Raw genomic sequence first — 18,225 nt, 5'->3', positions numbered from 1 at the left:
TTTTTTTTTTTTTTTTTTAATCTAATTTCTGGTGTGAAACACAATTCTTCCACTTGCATAAGATTCCAAAAACCATATAATACAGCAGTGGTTATTGAAACTGGGTTGGATGGGGACACCATCACTTGCTTTGAGTGTTAATCTGGTTGGATGGTGATTCATAATTTCATACCATCTTGTGATATGCAGCAAAGTGCAACAAATCTACAAAACTGAGAATTTCTTATGCAACTTTTACTTGACCTATTTCAAGGCAGACAATCTTTCTAAGCTTTCCGCTTCATATACAGGTTAGCAGAGTAGAGGTGCAAGAGGGAGACACAATTGTAATGGGTTCAGATGGGCTGTTTGACAATGTTTTTGACCATGAGATTGTTTCAGTGGTGGCTGCACAACAGGATGCATCCAATGCTGGTACATGCTTCCTGCAATCCTGCCACACTTAATCTGCAACCTAATTCTATGGCATTCTAACTGATTTGGTATCAATGGTAGCAAAGGCATTGGCTGATCTGGCTCAAAGTCATTCGCTGGATCCCAACTTCGACTCCCCATATTCACAGGAGGCGAGGGCAAGAGGGTTCGATGTCCCTTGGTGGAAGAAAATCCTACAAATGAAGTTAACCGGTGGAAAGCTTGACGACATCACTGTTATTGTTGGACAAGTGAAAGGCTGATCAAGAATTCACATCCATACTTTGAGCGTGCAGAAAGGACCTTTCCATGCAGGGAGGGAACTACCTTGAGTTTCCATGCAGGGAGGGAACTACCTTGAGTTTTTCTTAAATTCTATTCTATTCTTCTTATAGGTTAGATTATTTGTTTTGGTGGTGTCTTCAAATATTTAAAGGGAGATGAAATTAATGGCAGAATTCATTTTCAGCAGCAAAGGTTTGGACTTTTGAGAGACAAAAAGTAGAATGAGAAACAGAGGCTCTGAGCATTTTTAATAAGAATTTGCTCAGTGTATCTTTACAACTTTTTAAGTATAGAACTATGATGATGTTGTATCAAAGATGAATAATACTCCATAATAGGGGCAATTCCAGCCAAGTTACTCTAACTACAAGGGGTACTATGTTCGACTCTTAGAACTGGTCAACTAATGACAATTTAGAATGATTTATCTTCTTTGTGATCCTTTGTTGGCTAGGGCCACAAGATCAGATTTATCCAGTGTACACCCTCATGTAGTAGTAGTAATTGTAAGTTCCCCTCATCACGCAAAAAATAATAATAACAAAAAAGAAACAAAGATAGCTGTCATAGCTGATAAAACAGAATTCTCAAAAACAGAAATGGTAAGATTACCCAGTTACTTTGTAACCAATGAATAACCAAAGAAATTGGAGTGAATCCGAGTATGCTTTTACAACATTGAGAATACAAAATCCCAGGTAGAATGATCAGCGTGTAACACTATCCTAGGAAAGATGACAGACAGTCAATTAGCTCCAAAATTGGAGGCTTTTTTCTATTTCTATTGTTGAGAATACAAAAATAAATGATATTGCCACCGGGTACCTAAGCCAAATCGAGCCTAAACCGCATATGCTAAGTTCTCATTTCCTGTTGTCCTAGTGGACAGAATATAAATGGGACAAGCACTTGGGAGGTATAAGCAAAATACAAGATGGAAACAGCCAAGCCACCATTTCCCGGGATTCTTAGGTGATGTTATTACTGCTATCGGTGTTCAATTCTTGAAAGAAGGATTTAGCGGCTTCATATGTAGACCAGCAAATTGCAGCAGCAGGAGCGTGGAAGAGCATCCTCGGAATCCAACCCCTCATGAGACCACTATAACCATCTTTCTTTACTATTGTTTTGAGCACATCCCNTTTTTTTTTTTTTTTTTTTAATCTAATTTCTGGTGTGAAACACAATTCTTCCACTTGCATAAGATTCCAAAAACCATATAATACAGCAGTGGTTATTGAAACTGGGTTGGATGGGGACACCATCACTTGCTTTGAGTGTTAATCTGGTTGGATGGTGATTCATAATTTCATACCATCTTGTGATATGCAGCAAAGTGCAACAAATCTACAAAACTGAGAATTTCTTATGCAACTTTTACTTGACCTATTTCAAGGCAGACAATCTTTCTAAGCTTTCCGCTTCATATACAGGTTAGCAGAGTAGAGGTGCAAGAGGGAGACACAATTGTAATGGGTTCAGATGGGCTGTTTGACAATGTTTTTGACCATGAGATTGTTTCAGTGGTGGCTGCACAACAGGATGCATCCAATGCTGGTACATGCTTCCTGCAATCCTGCCACACTTAATCTGCAACCTAATTCTATGGCATTCTAACTGATTTGGTATCAATGGTAGCAAAGGCATTGGCTGATCTGGCTCAAAGTCATTCGCTGGATCCCAACTTCGACTCCCCATATTCACAGGAGGCGAGGGCAAGAGGGTTCGATGTCCCTTGGTGGAAGAAAATCCTACAAATGAAGTTAACCGGTGGAAAGCTTGACGACATCACTGTTATTGTTGGACAAGTGAAAGGCTGATCAAGAATTCACATCCATACTTTGAGCGTGCAGAAAGGACCTTTCCATGCAGGGAGGGAACTACCTTGAGTTTCCATGCAGGGAGGGAACTACCTTGAGTTTTTCTTAAATTCTATTCTATTCTTCTTATAGGTTAGATTATTTGTTTTGGTGGTGTCTTCAAATATTTAAAGGGAGATGAAATTAATGGCAGAATTCATTTTCAGCAGCAAAGGTTTGGACTTTTGAGAGACAAAAAGTAGAATGAGAAACAGAGGCTCTGAGCATTTTTAATAAGAATTTGCTCAGTGTATCTTTACAACTTTTTAAGTATAGAACTATGATGATGTTGTATCAAAGATGAATAATACTCCATAATAGGGGCAATTCCAGCCAAGTTACTCTAACTACAAGGGGTACTATGTTCGACTCTTAGAACTGGTCAACTAATGACAATTTAGAATGATTTATCTTCTTTGTGATCCTTTGTTGGCTAGGGCCACAAGATCAGATTTATCCAGTGTACACCCTCATGTAGTAGTAGTAATTGTAAGTTCCCCTCATCACGCAAAAAATAATAATAACAAAAAAGAAACAAAGATAGCTGTCATAGCTGATAAAACAGAATTCTCAAAAACAGAAATGGTAAGATTACCCAGTTACTTTGTAACCAATGAATAACCAAAGAAATTGGAGTGAATCCGAGTATGCTTTTACAACATTGAGAATACAAAATCCCAGGTAGAATGATCAGCGTGTAACACTATCCTAGGAAAGATGACAGACAGTCAATTAGCTCCAAAATTGGAGGCTTTTTTCTATTTCTATTGTTGAGAATACAAAAATAAATGATATTGCCACCGGGTACCTAAGCCAAATCGAGCCTAAACCGCATATGCTAAGTTCTCATTTCCTGTTGTCCTAGTGGACAGAATATAAATGGGACAAGCACTTGGGAGGTATAAGCAAAATACAAGATGGAAACAGCCAAGCCACCATTTCCCGGGATTCTTAGGTGATGTTATTACTGCTATCGGTGTTCAATTCTTGAAAGAAGGATTTAGCGGCTTCATATGTAGACCAGCAAATTGCAGCAGCAGGAGCGTGGAAGAGCATCCTCGGAATCCAACCCCTCATGAGACCACTATAACCATCTTTCTTTACTATTGTTTTGAGCACATCCCTAATCGAACTACTTCTAAATCTGTCACATCCACATACACCCTGCAATTCAAATAAACCAACATAAACTTCCAAATGATACATTGCAGGTTAAAAGCATGAAAGACTACAAATTTCACTAGCTCATAGATAATGTGCATGATTGGGGAAATTGGAAACAAGATACAGGCCCCAAAAGAGGACAAACGGCATAATTCCAGAACACAACTTCTAATCTGGCATGCTGACCAGGCAAAGGGAGACACTGACCAAATCCAGATGTTTTTTGATGGTAAATAGAAACATTTTCACCGAAGGATTTCTAATATCCAGTTCACTAACTTCAAAACCCTCTTAATTTCATTCAAAAACTTAATTTACCAGGCCCCCCCTCCTATGAGCCCAAAACAAAGCAAAGTCCTCCCTTCTTTATGGGGATCACTAATTCTCATTAGCTCAGCTTCTTTCAAGAGATGAAATTAGAAATTGTAATAGACACATGAGATTGGGGCAGCTTATTAGTCATCAATTCACTATCAGGATCATATTTGGATTTTATGCTCATTGAAACTAACAATAGGTTAGCAAAGCTGCAAACTTTTATAAATAACTGTAAGTTCTTGGCATAAAAGCTAACATGATGAGTCCTAAAGTTAGCAAAGCTGCAAGCTTTAATTAATTTATAAATAATAGTAAGTTCCCAGCATAGATAAACAAAGATATAATTGATAATTCCACTAGTAGATAAAGATTCTCAATTTTTCATTAAGGCAATTTGCAGTATCACAAATTTAATAATAATACCTGACACTGTAATTGGGTCTTAACCACATCAAGAGGGGTTGTAAACAAGGCGGCCGAGGTCCCGGCAGCTGCTCCGGCAGTAGCATGAACTATCAACCGTTCATCGCTTGCGCTCTCGGGCGAAACCTCTAATAAACCTCTCTTCGCCGCCTCATATGTGGCGAAATGCACGGCCGTGTACGGTGCATTCATAAGCACCGTGGTCTTATACGACGCATAAAAAGCCCTAATTCCCTCCTCTCTGAACACTACCCGCATACAATCCATCACGCCCTTGTACGGACTGCTGGTGAGCTGGAGGCGCTGCTTCACCATATCCATGGGCGTGAACACGGCGTCGCTGGCGACTGTGGCGCACACGCCCGCCGCCGCGTGGGCGGCGGAGTTATTAGGGTTCCCGCCGGAAAATGTTTCCTTACAGAATTCGTAAACGGAGAAGTATACCGCGTGGGCCGGGCCCGCTCCGAGGCCCATGGCCCCAATCCCGCGGTAAAGCCCGGAAACGCCCTCGGATCTGAGGATGGACTGGAGGGCCTGGCGAACGCCGACGGATTTGATCGGGCAAGACCCTAGGGCTTGCATTTGGGTCTTGACGGTGTCCACGGGGAACATGGCCATGTGCTCCACCATGCCGGCGATTGAACCCGCCACCATGAACTGCCAGAACTGCAGCCCGTCGTGCGCCGCCGAGACGACGATCTCCGGGTGAAAATCCGGCGGAATGAGCTCCGGCTGCTGAAACTTCTCGGTCGCCATGGCAGAAAAAAACTGAGAGATTCACAAATTCAGCTTTCAGAAAGACTACACTGACAATTCAAGTCGGATACGGGTCTTGATTGATCGCCATACAATCTGGAATCAGCGATAGATATATAGAGAGAGTGAAATTGGTATCTGTGTGTGATTAGGATTTGGGAAACGCCGGCGATTGCGTGATGCAATTGTGTAGAATAGTCAAGACAATGAAGAATCAAAATTGGAAGGTTTTAGCCTTTTAGGAGGCGTTGGGGTTTTAGGAAACAATTGGGGTTAGGGTTCCAAATTCCAATTTTATGGGGGAAATTTGTGTTTCTTGTAACATAATTTATCATTTTTTAAATATATAGTAACCAAAATTTCAAAACCAGCAATTTAGTCAGTTGACTTTTATATATTTTACTATTTTAGTGTGAAAATTGCATTACTAGTTATTCAATTATTATCAATTTAGAAATGTGATCTTTTAATTTTCAATGTAAATAAATACTCTTCACGTCCCATTTTATTTGTTTAATTCGATAATGCTTGGCTGAAATTATTTTTAATTAAATTTTTCATAATATTAAGTTCAATATTAGTATATGAATTTTATATATTTAGAAATTACATTAAAAGTACTATTAAATAATTAAAATAAATAAATTTAAAAATTATTAAAGAAAATAAGCAATAGAGAAAGAATTGGGTCATTGATCAATAAATAGTAAACACAAAAAATTTATGGTCTTGATTGATACTAGTAACTATTGCATTATGTTTAATTGAGATAGTAATATTGTGTTTTAATAGGGTAGACACTAGTATTTATCAAGACCATTATGCCATTTGAATTCGATCCTATAATAACTTTCATACCAATAATTTAAATCGAATATTGCATTGATAATGACTCATGTTGAAATTAAAATTGACCCAACTTATGACCACCTCTATTAATATGTTCATATACAACTTTTACACATACACTGATACACTGGCGGAAGCATGTGTATGCTTTGGGGGGCCTTGGCACATCCCTATCCGCATTTTTTTTTTAAATAAAAGGGTCACACTTGTGTGAGACCATCTCACGGATCTTTATTCGTGAGACGGGTCGGGTTGGATTAAAGCACCATGCAAATGTCATACTTATATGTGCAAATATCATACTTATATGCTCAAATATAACACTTATCAAGAATACAATTTTTGTTACTTATAAGAGAAAAATTAATACATTTTTTATAATAAGTAATATTGACAAGTGCCCCTTACTTATAAGGGCAAATATAATACTTTTGAGGAAAAAAAGTAATACTTTTAAATTGAAATGTAAAAGTATTGTATTTTTCCTTAAAAGTATTACATTTACCCTTATAAGTAACAAAAATTTTATTCCTGATTAGTATTACATTTGAGCATATAAGTATGACATTTGTGCATATAAGTGTTACAATTGCATAGTGACCCAACCTAACCTGACCCGTCTCATGGTGAGACAGTCTTACACAAGTTTTTGCCAAAGATTATATATAATATGGAGTATTAAGTTTTAAAAGAGCTTATATATATAATATTAAAATTTTGTTGTTCCTTCACAATATTTAGTCCCTCTCTCATTTAAATTAATTTTGTAGGTTAAACTATACATTTCTTTATCTTCTTGATTTCTTCAGTTCTTTAGTTCTCTAATGTGCTTAATTTTAATGGAATAATGTAAAAACTGTGTAGTATTTGTGTTTGGGAAAAATAAATATTATATGTTATGTTGTATATAGGGTGGTTTTCAAGAAACTAAACAATCAATAGTCTTTGGAACATGTGTTAAGGTTTTCATTCTTTAGATAGTAAAGAGCAATTTTTTATTTTTTATTTTTATTTTTTGTCACTAATATAGTTAAGACTACACTTTGTAACAAGATATGGATGATTTTTATACCGATTGTCTGGTAATGTACATTGAAAAGTATATTGCAAAATAATTTAATATAAATTCAATTATAAATGATTCATTATAAAATTTACGGAGTAATAAATTTGTAATGTAATGATTATTTTAAATATAATAAATTAATATCAACATATTTAATTTAGTACTTCAACTATAATTGTCCCCGCACCATTCAACCCTAGCTCTGCCCTGTGCCCATGCTACTTAAATAGGAAATTCTTAAATCAACTAAAATACAAATCCAATATATAGTATGTACTTAAATTAAGTAATGTAAACAATTTTTTTTTTTTTTGAGAATAGTAATGTAACAATTAATAACTCAAATTTTAGTTAATTATCTAAACAAGTAAGATGCCAGCAAGTCCAAATCCAAAGACTATTGATAATTGATAACAATATCAATGAAAGCCCATAGTGACATTATCACACGACATTACCAAATACATACTTTAATTTAAGGAAAAATCCCTAATTACTATCTAGTTAGGGATGAAACTCAATTTATGACCCTATTTAATAAAAGACCACAAGAACAACTCACAGGACCCATAACTGGTCAACTCAAATTTAATACTCCGTATTAAACTTTGAACCTGACACATGGTTACCAAGTAAATTGTTATGCCAACTTGGCTAGAACTAGCTCGAAGGCACCAAAACACGATTTTGGTGTAAAATTTTGATTCCAAAATGTCTAGCTATGAAATTTCATTGATGAAAGCATCAATATTTACATAGGAAGAACCACTTTTCTCCATAGAAGTGTGACATATTTGTTGCACCACTTTTGCTCTTCTCCTCATCTCCTTCATCTCTGCATTCTCCAAATCCATGAATCTCTTCAACAGCTCACCAATCTCTCCCCTTCCCACCAAACCTCCATCCCCTCTCTGCACCTTCACCCCGATCTTCCAGTCCTCCACGATAATCTTACTGTTGGTGGTCTGATCCCAGAATATGGGAAACGTGAGCACAGGCACGCCTGCGAACGCCGCCTCTTTCGTCGAGTTCCACCCACAGTGCGACCAAAACCCGCCCACCGCACGGTGGCGCAACACCTCAAACTGGTTGCACCACCGCACAACCAAACACCCGCTGCCATTATTATTTTCCCTCCGAAACTGAGATTCTTCGCCCCGTGTCACCCACAAAAACCGAACGCCACTAGCGTGCACACCGGCGACGATTTCGTCCTGCTGAGAACTCGAGACAGAAAGAAAGCTTCCCTGTGAAATGTAAATGACAGAGCTTTCCGGCTGGGAATCCAGCCATTTGATTATGGAATCTGATTCTTTATCTGCAAGAACAAAAGGGGGTTTGCCATCGTCTATGGGGTTGAAGTAGGGAATTGCAGGACCGATTGTGTGGATGGGGAGAGACGACAAGCTTTGCTTTATAGCATCAATGGCGGGAGCTTCGAGCTCATAAACTGAAGTGAATAAAAGGTATTGTGCTTTGGGCACCAATGATAAAACCTTCAAAACATCATCAACCAATTCCTTGCCTTTGCCATGGATCGGAGTGGGAAGATCTGGCACTTGAATGGATGGTATTCCGGGAATATAGTTAACTCGCTCTGTATAGTATATGATTATCATGCACTCATAATTAGTGAATTAGTTAATAGATGATAGTTAATTGTTTTTATAAGTTGATATAAATTGTTATGTATAACAGAATGGAGGTATTTAGTAAATTTAAATAAAAATGGGTTCTTTGTGCTCCATTTGGTTGAGAAAGTAACTATGAACAGATATACATTATAACAGTGCCAATAGTTCTCAAAACAAAAATTGAATAAATACAACTACTATAATAATCAACAACTAAGAATAAATTAGATTTTTAAAATGTGTTGGTTGATTTAGTGATAGATGATAGTTAATTGTATTAATAATTTCTGATCAAGTGATATAAACTAATATAAGAGGATGTATTTGGTAAATTTAAATAAAAATTAAATAAATATAAGCGCTATAATAACCAATAACTAAGAATAAATTAGGCTTTTAAAGTGAAAATGTAATAATCTGATATCAATAAACAAGTTAAATTAATCTTTTCATTTTTAATTTAATGACATCAAAGATCAAGCCAAAAAGTGTTATTTAATATAGACTGATTTATTTTCTTATGGTTCTAAAATTTGAGTGAGAAGATATTTTTCAAACATGCCAAGTATAGGTAAATTGAGTAATGATATAATCAAAAAATGAAAAGAAGAAAATTGATTAAATTAAAGCCTTGCCTGAAACGTTGGGATAATGAGAGTGGCCGTTCTGAACCAGGAGATCCCAGTGAAGAAAAACCGAAAAAGTGGCCGCCGACATCGTGAAAAGCGACGCCACCGGAATATTCCTCCGATTCCCGACCGCCACCACCCACGGCAAGTACGTGTCGTGTATAATCACATTGGGCTCAGGCCGGTCGTCGAGCCTATCCAGCAGCGCCTCCACGGGCGCCTCCAGCTCGGTCTGCGTGGCCCTGAAGAAGGCCGCGAAGTCCTTCGCCCGCCCAATTTCGGAAGGGACTACGTTGGGGACGGTGGCGAATCTCAGATTCTCCGGCTTGGGGTCGCCGGAGATGAAGCCGTACCATTCTTCAGTGAGAATGAAAGTGAAGAGTGTGTCGGGGCGGTGGACGGCGATGAGCTTGCAGAGATTCATCATTGGGTTGACGTGGCCTCGCCCGGGATACGGCACCGCCACCACGTGGCATTTCGGTTGGGCGTCGCCTTCCATTTACGCAACCGCCGCTAACGGCTTTCCGCGGCGGAGGAGCAAAAAGACAAAAATTTATCAGAGGGTTTGTTGGTTAAGGATTGCTGTGCGCCTGTGCCGAAATAGAGACAGACAGGAAGAGATATTATTATTATTATTATTATTATTATTATTATTATATAAAAGTGAGCCATTTAGTTTGGACTAAAAATTTAAGGGATTATTATATAGAAATGGGCCATTGGGTTTGAGCTTCAAAAAGATTTTAAAGAAACTTGGACTTTCTTTGAATATCTTTTCTCGGCCTATAATTTTAAGATTTGAGCTTACTTTGCAAAATCTTTTTTTCCACCATATTTCAATTGTTATGCCACGGACCCGGGTCCACCTTGCAAGGTGAACTCGGGTCTATATCCACAATTTTATAACTCCATGTTCATAATTTTATAACTCTATGTTCACATTTTCATAACTCCATGTTCACAGTTTTATAACTTTATGTTATGAAATTGTGAACATAGACTTGAGTTCACCTTGCAAGGTGGACCCGTGTCCATAGCATAATTTGCAACCATATTTTGGACCCTTCTTTAATTCAATTCTTCCAAAGAAAATTTCTATTAAATTATTATTATTCGATTTGGACTTCTTAATTTCTAAGTTCGCTTAGTTGAATTATAATTTAATATGCACATATTGAATTGTTTAGGCATTACAATTTATTTATGTTATATGAGCACTTAAGTTTAATATAATTATATTATGCTTTGTATATTCAATTTATTGTTATGAATATGACTATAGAATAGCAGGTTTTAAGTATGTTTTAGTGCTTTTAGGATGGATTTAGCATAAGAAATGATTTTGCATATTATTGTTTTTCAGTTGTTTTAGTTAAAGGGCATATTAAAGCACCATAAAAGATAGTTCACCCTATTTATAACCTTAACACGTGTGAACCTATATTCATACAAAACTCTCAACTACTGTACGTCCATTAGTCTATTTCCTTGTGAAATTAGCTTTGATATTACCGATGGTGAATACAAGTGTTGAAAGAGTTTCAATGAAGATAGTGAAGAACATATTGCACAATCAGATTGGAGATAGATTTGATGAATGATTATTTGATTACTTTTATTGAAAGTGGTGTGTTTGAAAGCGTTGCTAAAGAAAAAATTATACAACGTTTTCTAAATATGAAAATACGTTGTGGACAATTGTAAAATAAAGACATTTATTTATAAATGTTAACTTATATTTATATTTCTATTGAGAGTAATATGAAATTTAGTTTATTGATGCCATTGAATTTTAACGTTGTTTCCGCCACTGCACACAATTATGCAGATCATAAATTTTTTTTTTAAAAAAACATTTTTAATATAATAAAAGTACGTTATTTGTGTACCAAAAACACATTATTTTATATACAATCAAATAGTGTATATTCACAAATAACATACTTTTAATATATTAAAAATTTACATTTTATTCGGAATCTAGAAAATTTGTCATCACCCTCCAATTATACTTTGTTTTACTTACACACATCTCAGGAGGCGATTTATATAAACAGATCAAGAAAATAAACAATAAGACTCCATGGCCCAATGGATAAGGCGCTGGTCTACGAAACCAGAGATTCTGGGTTCGATCCCCAGTGGAGTCGCCTTTTTATAATAAAACTATTTTTACCCGCTCTACGGAACCGGAAATCCCCAGCGGATTTGGTTTAGAAGGCCTTTCTTTACTATTTGGGCCCATTGGGCTAATTAAACACAATATCCAGACCCAAAACCAATATTTGGGCAATTTATTTTGACTTTCTCCTGAAGGTGTATGATGAAGATATGTAAAAAATCTGGTCCATTAATCAATGCATTAAAGGGATGATGGAAAAAGTAATAAAAACTAACTGGGCAAATTATTGCATGGACCATGGTCCACACAACTATGTTGATCAAAATAAAAAGTACATTATTTTTATACTTATATCAAATAATATACCTTTAGTACAAAAATAATGTACCCTAAAATAATGTACCTACAGTATAAAAATAATGTATCTTCAGTACAAAAATAATGTACTTTTTATTTTTGGTCCACACAGTTGTGTGGACCATGGTCCATGCAATAATGATTGATCAAAGTGCTGCTGGGTAGTGATGATTTGAGGGCATGACACATATAATGCAATCACAAAGTATCAAATTGCAATGATTAACATATCTTTTTGAACTAGAATGCAAATGAGATCTTGGTTGGTCCAAATTAAGATAAACCTCTGCAGCAATCCCACTACAACCTTAATAAGAGGATGCATATATTAACAAATTAAAAGACTATTTATTGATCATATAATATACAAACATATTATATATAGAATAGATTGAGAATAGAATAACACTATCGAAAATAAAAATATTCAGTTGTTTTATAAGTCATTTTAATCTCAGGGATAGTATTTGCGGGAATGATCTATTCCTCTTGTAAGTGTTCAAATTTTTCGAAAGGGGCCATGGTATTAGGTTATTTTCGAGTTTTCAGGAATAACTTAATTTGGTAATATCTCATTTATCCTTATCTTTTTTTTTGAAACATGTCGGGTTGGGTCAGTATGCAAATGTAATATTTATACTAAAAAGTATAATACTAATTATGAATAAAACGTTTGTTATTTATAAGTGAAAGTGTAATACTTGTGACGACAAATGTAATGCTTTTCTATTTTGAGATAAAAGTATTACATTTTCTTTTATAACAATTACAAGTAATGTTAACAAGTGTTAGTTACTTATATGGAAAAATGTAACTTTTTAAAATCAAAATGGAAAAATATTACACAACTCATCCCAAGGACAAAACCTACTGAAGCACTGCCTCCACTAGGCTCGAGCCCACAAAACTTTTCATATGAGAGTGCAACTTGATATCACTAGACCACAAGATTTTGACATTGAGTATATATAAACATAAATGTCAATTTATTAGCTACATATATCAATCTACGACCACACACATTTCCCAATTAGGTTGTCTGAAAAGACAAATGGCAAATCCAAACCAGTGGTTGAGACAATGGTTTCATGGTGATGGATGGAGGTGATGAGGCAGTTTTTTTCTAGTCAGTGTCCCGATGGAGTAAACGAAGGAGAATGATGAACATTGAGAAACATGGTAATGGTTGTATCTTCACTTCACTTCACTTTGCAAGAAAGTCTTGTGGAAGTGACTGGTGTAGGATTTAGTTCATGAATCTTTCCAACGTGGGAGTTGAAGTGGGCATCAAATGCCCGCACATGAAACTCAACCAATTTGGGTTAAAACTTACAAGAATTAACTGGGTAATTATCACAGAAGAAAATAATATAGAATTTAATTCTATAGAGTAAAACTTTCGTCACGTCACAATTTCGATTCCTCATGAGAGCAGTTCTTAGTTTGAGTCGATGAACAATCTAAATTGAATCACAATACAATATAATGTTGGATTTATCATATCCATTGCACATCTTCAGGTAATAGTTGTAAATTTCTCTCGTCACTTAAAATTTTTGTCATGGATTGTAATTTTATTGTTAGAAGAGAGAGATTAATAAAGATTGTAGACCACTCTTTTTTAGGCGAATTAGAATATAACACATAAAATAAACATGGAATAGCAAATGGAGTTTAAAATTTGGACTGTGTAGCATTAGTCTTAATCTTATGTCAATTCCGATCTCTGTTGCATGAAAGAACACGTACCCAAAATTTAGTATGGACCCAACACAATAGATGCATTTCTTTATTTAGTTTTTAGTATATATGGGCCCAACACAATAGATTGCGAATAGATTGATGTATTTCTTGTATGAATATTTATGCTGTCTTTTGGGTAATGCAAGTGTCACATGATATATAGGTTGAGCATGATATATACACAAATATATAAATGTATAATTTAACTATTAAGTTAACCTTTTAGTTTGAACAAAATATGTATATATCTATTTTAATTTGATATTAAAATTAGACATATGTGAAAGGTTAGCATGGTGTAGCTATTGCGTGGGGCATCATTAGGAGTGTGAATGAAAAATGGCTACACAATTTTAAATATAGGTTGAGGACTGCTTCAAGCCTTCAAGCTAGTATTGCGGTAGAGTTTTGGGCTATTTTGAATGACCTAGCTCACATCTGCTTCACAAGGGATCGTTATACCGTGGACCCGGATGTACAACGCATTGTGCACCCCGTAAGGAGATGAGTTTTGTGTATTCTAGGTAATCGTTCTGTGTATTATAAGCAATCATTCTGTGTATTATAGGCAACCGTTCTGTGTATTCATGTTAGTAACACATTTTGAGTAATATTGACTCCATTACCATGGCGTTGGTCTTAATCTCCTATTTGGATCACTTCTTTCCAAGTACATGCATGCAACCTGGCCCCTACTATTTTTATATGTTATTAGAATCATTTGTAGTTTATATTACCTTATACTATACATATTTTAAAAGAAACAAAAAAGTGAAAAGAATGATAAATCATTCCATTCCTTATAACGCAAACAATCTATCAAAATGATTATCCAGTATAATAAAAACTCCCATTTGAGGCTCGAGGGCTAGAAGGTAATCTTAATTATTACAAATTATTTGATAATTCAAACTCATTGACCATAACAAGACAATCAAAAGCGTCGCTTTGAAAATTATTAAGAATAAAAAAACGTTCATGCAAGCGGTACAAAAATTTTCAGAATTCAGGGAAGACTTTTTAGTACACCTACTGGGGATAAAAACAATTACATTTAATTCGTACGATGTAACCATTGTTTTTTTTTTTTTTTTTTTTTTTGGTTTTTTTGAGTCGAGAAAGACTTGTAACTATTACATCCCGTTCTTCTATAATAGTCCATAAAATTATATATGTATGATAGTCTCGTAATATTTAGGTACAAAATGTTAGATATATTTGTAGTCTAACGATTAAGTGAAATTAGTGAATAGACTTTAATACGAAAAATCTGAACTCGTAATATCATAAACACTTAAACAGAATCAGTATGTGTTGTGTTGCCTCTTGAATATGATAAACCTACAACTTGCATAACTTAATTAAGATCCTAATATATAATAAATCTATTTTATATTTTTCCTTTTTTCGGAATGGAATGATGTTGTTTAATTTATGCTATATGTCGGTCAAAGATTCCACAGCTGTATGTTGTCAAAGCTAAAAACTAGTCCAATATAACGTAACCAAAAAACGTGATATAAGTGAAATTAATTTGTACTTTGTATTTTTTAAATGTGTGTATCTCGCTTGCTAAATGGTCAGCAAATAGAGTAGCTCACACGCTAGTTAAGCTCACACGCTAGTTAGAGAGGATTTTTTTTGTCTAATTGTAAGGAAAGAGTTTATCATCCTCGTTGTTTTCTTTGTAATGTTTGGACCTTAGTTGAATGCATATTTTGTTTTATTATTATTATTATTATTATTATTATTATTATTATTTAAAAGTGAAATTAGTTTGAATGATATTAAGTATCCGTGAATATTCTAAAAATATGATTTCTCAATAGTTGAAACTTGAAAGGGTCGTGGTAATAATATAAATAAATAAAAATGGAAAAAAGCCTAAAAACCAGTAGTTTTTGCACAAAATGTTGAAATTAAAACGAGTTAATTTCACTTTTAATCTGCAGTTATAATAATATTCTTTTTTAAAATTTTACCTCAAAAGGTTCATTTTCTAATGTGGTAATGAAACTCTTTTTATTTCTTATGGTCGAGCAGCATAGCTGTGACTTCTCAAGCGAGAGATCTCAGGTTCGAACTCCAGTGTCGTGGGACTCTTGTGCTTCAGTTGTAACAAAATAAAATCAATAAGATTTTTTTTTCATGATTAGAGAAATCGGCAACCACTATTTGAGAGTGTGCATTGAGTAAACTCCACTTTTATATAATAGTTTACAAATCATACATGAGAGATAAATCATACTGTAAAGATTTTATATGATGAACTCGATTAAGAACGTATTGACAAAAATAAAATGCGTAACCTTATATATCGTACGAAGAATTATGCTCCATGTAGGCAATATTGTAAATTTGAATATATTGTAAGGGAAATTGTCACCGTCGGATCAAGTCATGGCTTTAAATTGTTGACTACTATAAGCAAACGTCAAACGTTACTATCACCCCATGCTCACCTCACGGCCCTCACATGCTAGAGTTGACTTTCTAATCTTTTACTTAAATCTCCATCACTTAATAGCAATAATACACACTTACAAATGAACAAACTATATAATATAGATGATGAAATTAATTAATATTATCAACAAAATTGAAGAGTCAAAAAGTTACAACGGATCGAGAAAAATTCTTAAACGTTTACAGAATACAGATCTTTTTCCAAAACATCGAATCCTACTAGTCGAATTTTATATTTTACTTTAAATGTCAGCAAAGACCGACACAATAAAATAAATTATATTCTATAAGCACCTAAGAATTTCTCCCCCACAAAAAAAAAACATAAGTATCTAGGAGAAATAAAATGACTCTAAATTAAAATAAGGATGTCATTTTTCTCTCTTTTTTTTCACCGCATACAATACCATGTACCACCTAATTCAGATTTAACATGGTCAAAGTTTTATTACATGTACTCTCAAATTTTACTCTATAATGTGATGGACTCTGATAAACTACTTTATCATGTAGTCCAATACAAGTGTCTACATTAAAATTTTGTATGTAGCAGTAAAAATTAAGAGTAAAAAATGAGAGTACATATAATATTTTCCGCTTGTTTTTTTTTTTGTTTTTTTTTTTTGTCATGTCCAGAGGGACTCTCTCTTGAGAGGGTCTTGCATAACTGCGGTGCTAGAGGGGGCGAAGTTGAGATACTGCTGAAGGTTAGTACCGAAGTTAGCGGTGGCGGCGGTGGTTTCCGGCGAGAAAAGAAGCGATTTCTGGTGGTCGAGGGGGAAAGTTGGCGGCGCAGGGTCTTGGTGGTTCATCTGGATGCAGAGTATCTCGGCTTGTGCGACGGCGAGCTGCATTTGCAGCTGGGAGACCTGGTTCTGCAAATACGAGATGGCGCCCACGCATCCGTACACCGGATCTCTCACACGCGCGTCAGCCTCGTACACCAGACTGCTCACCGCGTCGCCTCTTTGCTTCACCGGAACTTCCTGACATATATAACATAATTATTCAGCATATATAAACATAAATCTCCAATTCAACTATTTGTTCCGCGTTTTAGTTGAGACAAAACACATGCTTTAATTTAGTATCAGAATCTGCCCAAATCAAAAGTCATGCGTACTAATCTCTGTGTCACTATATAAAAAAAATTATAGTCCTCATGTTATTAGAAATCTACAATCCAATTATCAGCTTAAGCTTGAAATGGTGTATTTGACTTACATACACCATAGTTGCATAATTAGTCTAACATGTTCTACCTTGCATACACCATATATAGTTGCATAACACCACATGCATGTCAGTTTTTTCACTTTTGATCCCGACACTTGCAGTATTATTCGATTATTTTTCACTTTATTTCTTCTATAAGTCTTTCAACTTTAAATTTCTTATCTGTTTTAGTTTTTCAACTAAATATCACCCGAATCCATCCAATATGTTATATATATATATATGCTAGAATGATGGAAAGTGATAAGAAAAGAATTGAAGAAACCTGCAACATCTTGCTAACGTTGCTGGCGCCGAAGATCTTATGAACAATGGCGAATTTGTGGGGGTCATCGGGAGGGAAGTAAGGGGCAAAGATGCAGTCCTTAGCGCAACGACGTCGTAACAATTTGCACGAGGCACAGGGGGAGTTCCCTCCCATTTCTTGCTCTAACCTCTAAAGGAAGAAAACGATGAATATATATATAAATATATGAAAAGGGGTTTTAGTTTTAGCAATTAAGAAGAGATCAGAGAAGAAAAGAGTGTAGTCTGGTCTGAAAGATAAGGAGGTGGGAATACCTATTTATAATACTCCAAAGAATTGTTCCACCATATAATATGACCATCAAGTCCAATCATCCTTTATTTATTTATTTATTTTGGTAATTTTTAAAAATATTACGTAAGACATGGTTCAAAGTGGATTTTCATAAGGTGGAAAGATAGTGATGGACAATCAAGTTTCTAAGATTGGTTAAATTGAAACTGGAATTCAATTAGGTTTTTTTTTTTTTTTTTTTTTTTTTTTTTTTTAAATTTAATCTGGACTCAACTCAAGTTTAAACTATTACAGTACAAATGGACTCAATTGAGCACTAATTTTCTTCTTTTTTTTTTTTTACAAAATTTAATAATAATAATA

The 18,225-nt window shown here is 35.0% G+C and overlaps 5 protein-coding genes and 1 non-coding gene across 8 annotated transcripts in view; 3 read left to right on the top strand and 3 right to left on the bottom strand.

Annotated features, from left to right (window-relative positions):
* LOC116004430 (probable protein phosphatase 2C 26) overlaps positions 1–1,063 on the top strand; it is a 4,446-nt gene extending 3,383 nt beyond the window's left edge. The window contains exons 7-8 of one of the 2 annotated variants that reach the window (XM_031244482.1): positions 291–414; positions 496–1,063. In XM_031244482.1, coding sequence (XP_031100342.1) covers positions 291–414; positions 496–677 — 306 coding nt within the window. In that variant the 3' untranslated portion in view covers positions 678–1,063. The remainder of the gene's footprint in view (positions 1–290; positions 415–495) is intronic. The other variant, XM_031244483.1, reaches the window with a different exon arrangement.
* A 220-nt stretch (positions 1,064–1,283) lies between these two features.
* LOC116004429 (mitoferrin-like) lies at positions 1,284–5,520 on the bottom strand. Of its 2 annotated transcripts, XM_031244481.1 has the most exons (3): positions 4,464–5,520; positions 3,650–3,722; positions 1,284–1,807 (listed from the first exon to the last, which is right to left on the bottom strand). In XM_031244481.1, the coding sequence occupies exons 1-3, from the start codon at positions 5,217–5,219 to the stop codon at positions 1,668–1,670; spliced, it is 969 nt and encodes a 322-aa protein (XP_031100341.1). In that variant the 5' UTR covers positions 5,220–5,520; the 3' UTR covers positions 1,284–1,667. The 2 variants fall into 2 exon arrangements, with proteins under 2 accessions (XP_031100341.1, XP_031100340.1); XM_031244480.1 differs by lacking the exon at positions 1,284–1,807 and having other exon boundaries at positions 3,126–3,722; positions 4,464–5,517.
* LOC116004432 (probable protein phosphatase 2C 26) lies at positions 1,872–2,905 on the top strand. The gene is made up of 2 exons (XM_031244484.1): positions 1,872–2,256; positions 2,338–2,905. Exons 1-2 carry the CDS (start codon positions 2,172–2,174, stop codon positions 2,517–2,519), a joined length of 267 nt encoding a protein of 88 aa, XP_031100344.1. The 5' UTR covers positions 1,872–2,171; the 3' UTR covers positions 2,520–2,905.
* Positions 5,521–7,512: 1,992 nt separating the features above from the next.
* On the bottom strand, positions 7,513–9,996 carry LOC116003820 (UDP-glycosyltransferase 87A2-like). Its single transcript, XM_031243757.1, has 2 exons — positions 9,404–9,996; positions 7,513–8,731 (listed from the first exon to the last, which is right to left on the bottom strand). Exons 1-2 carry the CDS (start codon positions 9,894–9,896, stop codon positions 7,854–7,856), a joined length of 1,371 nt encoding a protein of 456 aa, XP_031099617.1. The 5' UTR covers positions 9,897–9,996; the 3' UTR covers positions 7,513–7,853.
* Positions 9,997–11,474: 1,478 nt separating this feature from the next.
* Positions 11,475–11,547, top strand: TRNAR-ACG. Its single transcript has one exon. It is a non-coding gene; the product is annotated as a tRNA-Arg (tRNA).
* Positions 11,548–16,711: 5,164 nt separating this feature from the next.
* LOC116005124 (LOB domain-containing protein 12-like) lies at positions 16,712–17,803 on the bottom strand. Its single transcript, XM_031245368.1, has 2 exons — positions 17,587–17,803; positions 16,712–17,071 (listed from the first exon to the last, which is right to left on the bottom strand). The coding sequence occupies exons 1-2, from the start codon at positions 17,740–17,742 to the stop codon at positions 16,712–16,714; spliced, it is 516 nt and encodes a 171-aa protein (XP_031101228.1). The 5' UTR covers positions 17,743–17,803.
* Between the last annotated feature and the right edge of the window lie 422 nt (positions 17,804–18,225).

Source organism: Ipomoea triloba, chromosome 14, assembly GCF_003576645.1.
Source record: "Ipomoea triloba cultivar NCNSP0323 chromosome 14, ASM357664v1".
In the NCBI taxonomy this organism is placed as follows: domain Eukaryota; kingdom Viridiplantae; phylum Streptophyta; class Magnoliopsida; order Solanales; family Convolvulaceae; genus Ipomoea; species Ipomoea triloba.
This window is presented reverse-complemented; position numbering and strand designations above follow the sequence as displayed.

What these genes read in the sequence shown, in the direction of transcription:
- LOC116005124 (XM_031245368.1), bottom strand. Translation starts at nt 17,742, where the DNA reads ATGGGAGGGAACTCCCCCTGTGCCTCGTGCAAATTGTTACGACGTCGT. An exon ending in ACGTTAGCAAGATGTTGCAG is followed by an intron (nt 17,072 to 17,586) that starts GTTTCTTCAATT and finishes TATATATGTCAG; the next exon opens with GAAGTTCCGGTGAAGCAAAG.
- LOC116004432 (XM_031244484.1), top strand. Translation starts at nt 2,172, where the DNA reads ATGGGTTCAGATGGGCTGTTTGACAATGTTTTTGACCATGAGATTGTT. An exon ending in ACAGGATGCATCCAATGCTG is followed by an intron (nt 2,257 to 2,337) that starts GTACATGCTTCC and finishes TATCAATGGTAG; the next exon opens with CAAAGGCATTGGCTGATCTG.
- LOC116004429 (XM_031244481.1), bottom strand. Translation starts at nt 5,219, where the DNA reads ATGGCGACCGAGAAGTTTCAGCAGCCGGAGCTCATTCCGCCGGATTTT. An exon ending in AGACCCAATTACAGTGTCAG is followed by an intron (nt 3,723 to 4,463) that starts GTATTATTATTA and finishes TTTGAATTGCAG; the next exon opens with GGTGTATGTGGATGTGACAG. An exon ending in AACAATAGTAAAGAAAGATG is followed by an intron (nt 1,808 to 3,649) that starts GTTATAGTGGTC and finishes TAAAGAAAGATG; the next exon opens with GTTATAGTGGTCTCATGAGG.
- LOC116003820 (XM_031243757.1), bottom strand. Translation starts at nt 9,896, where the DNA reads ATGGAAGGCGACGCCCAACCGAAATGCCACGTGGTGGCGGTGCCGTAT. An exon ending in TCATTATCCCAACGTTTCAG is followed by an intron (nt 8,732 to 9,403) that starts GCAAGGCTTTAA and finishes TATACTATACAG; the next exon opens with AGCGAGTTAACTATATTCCC.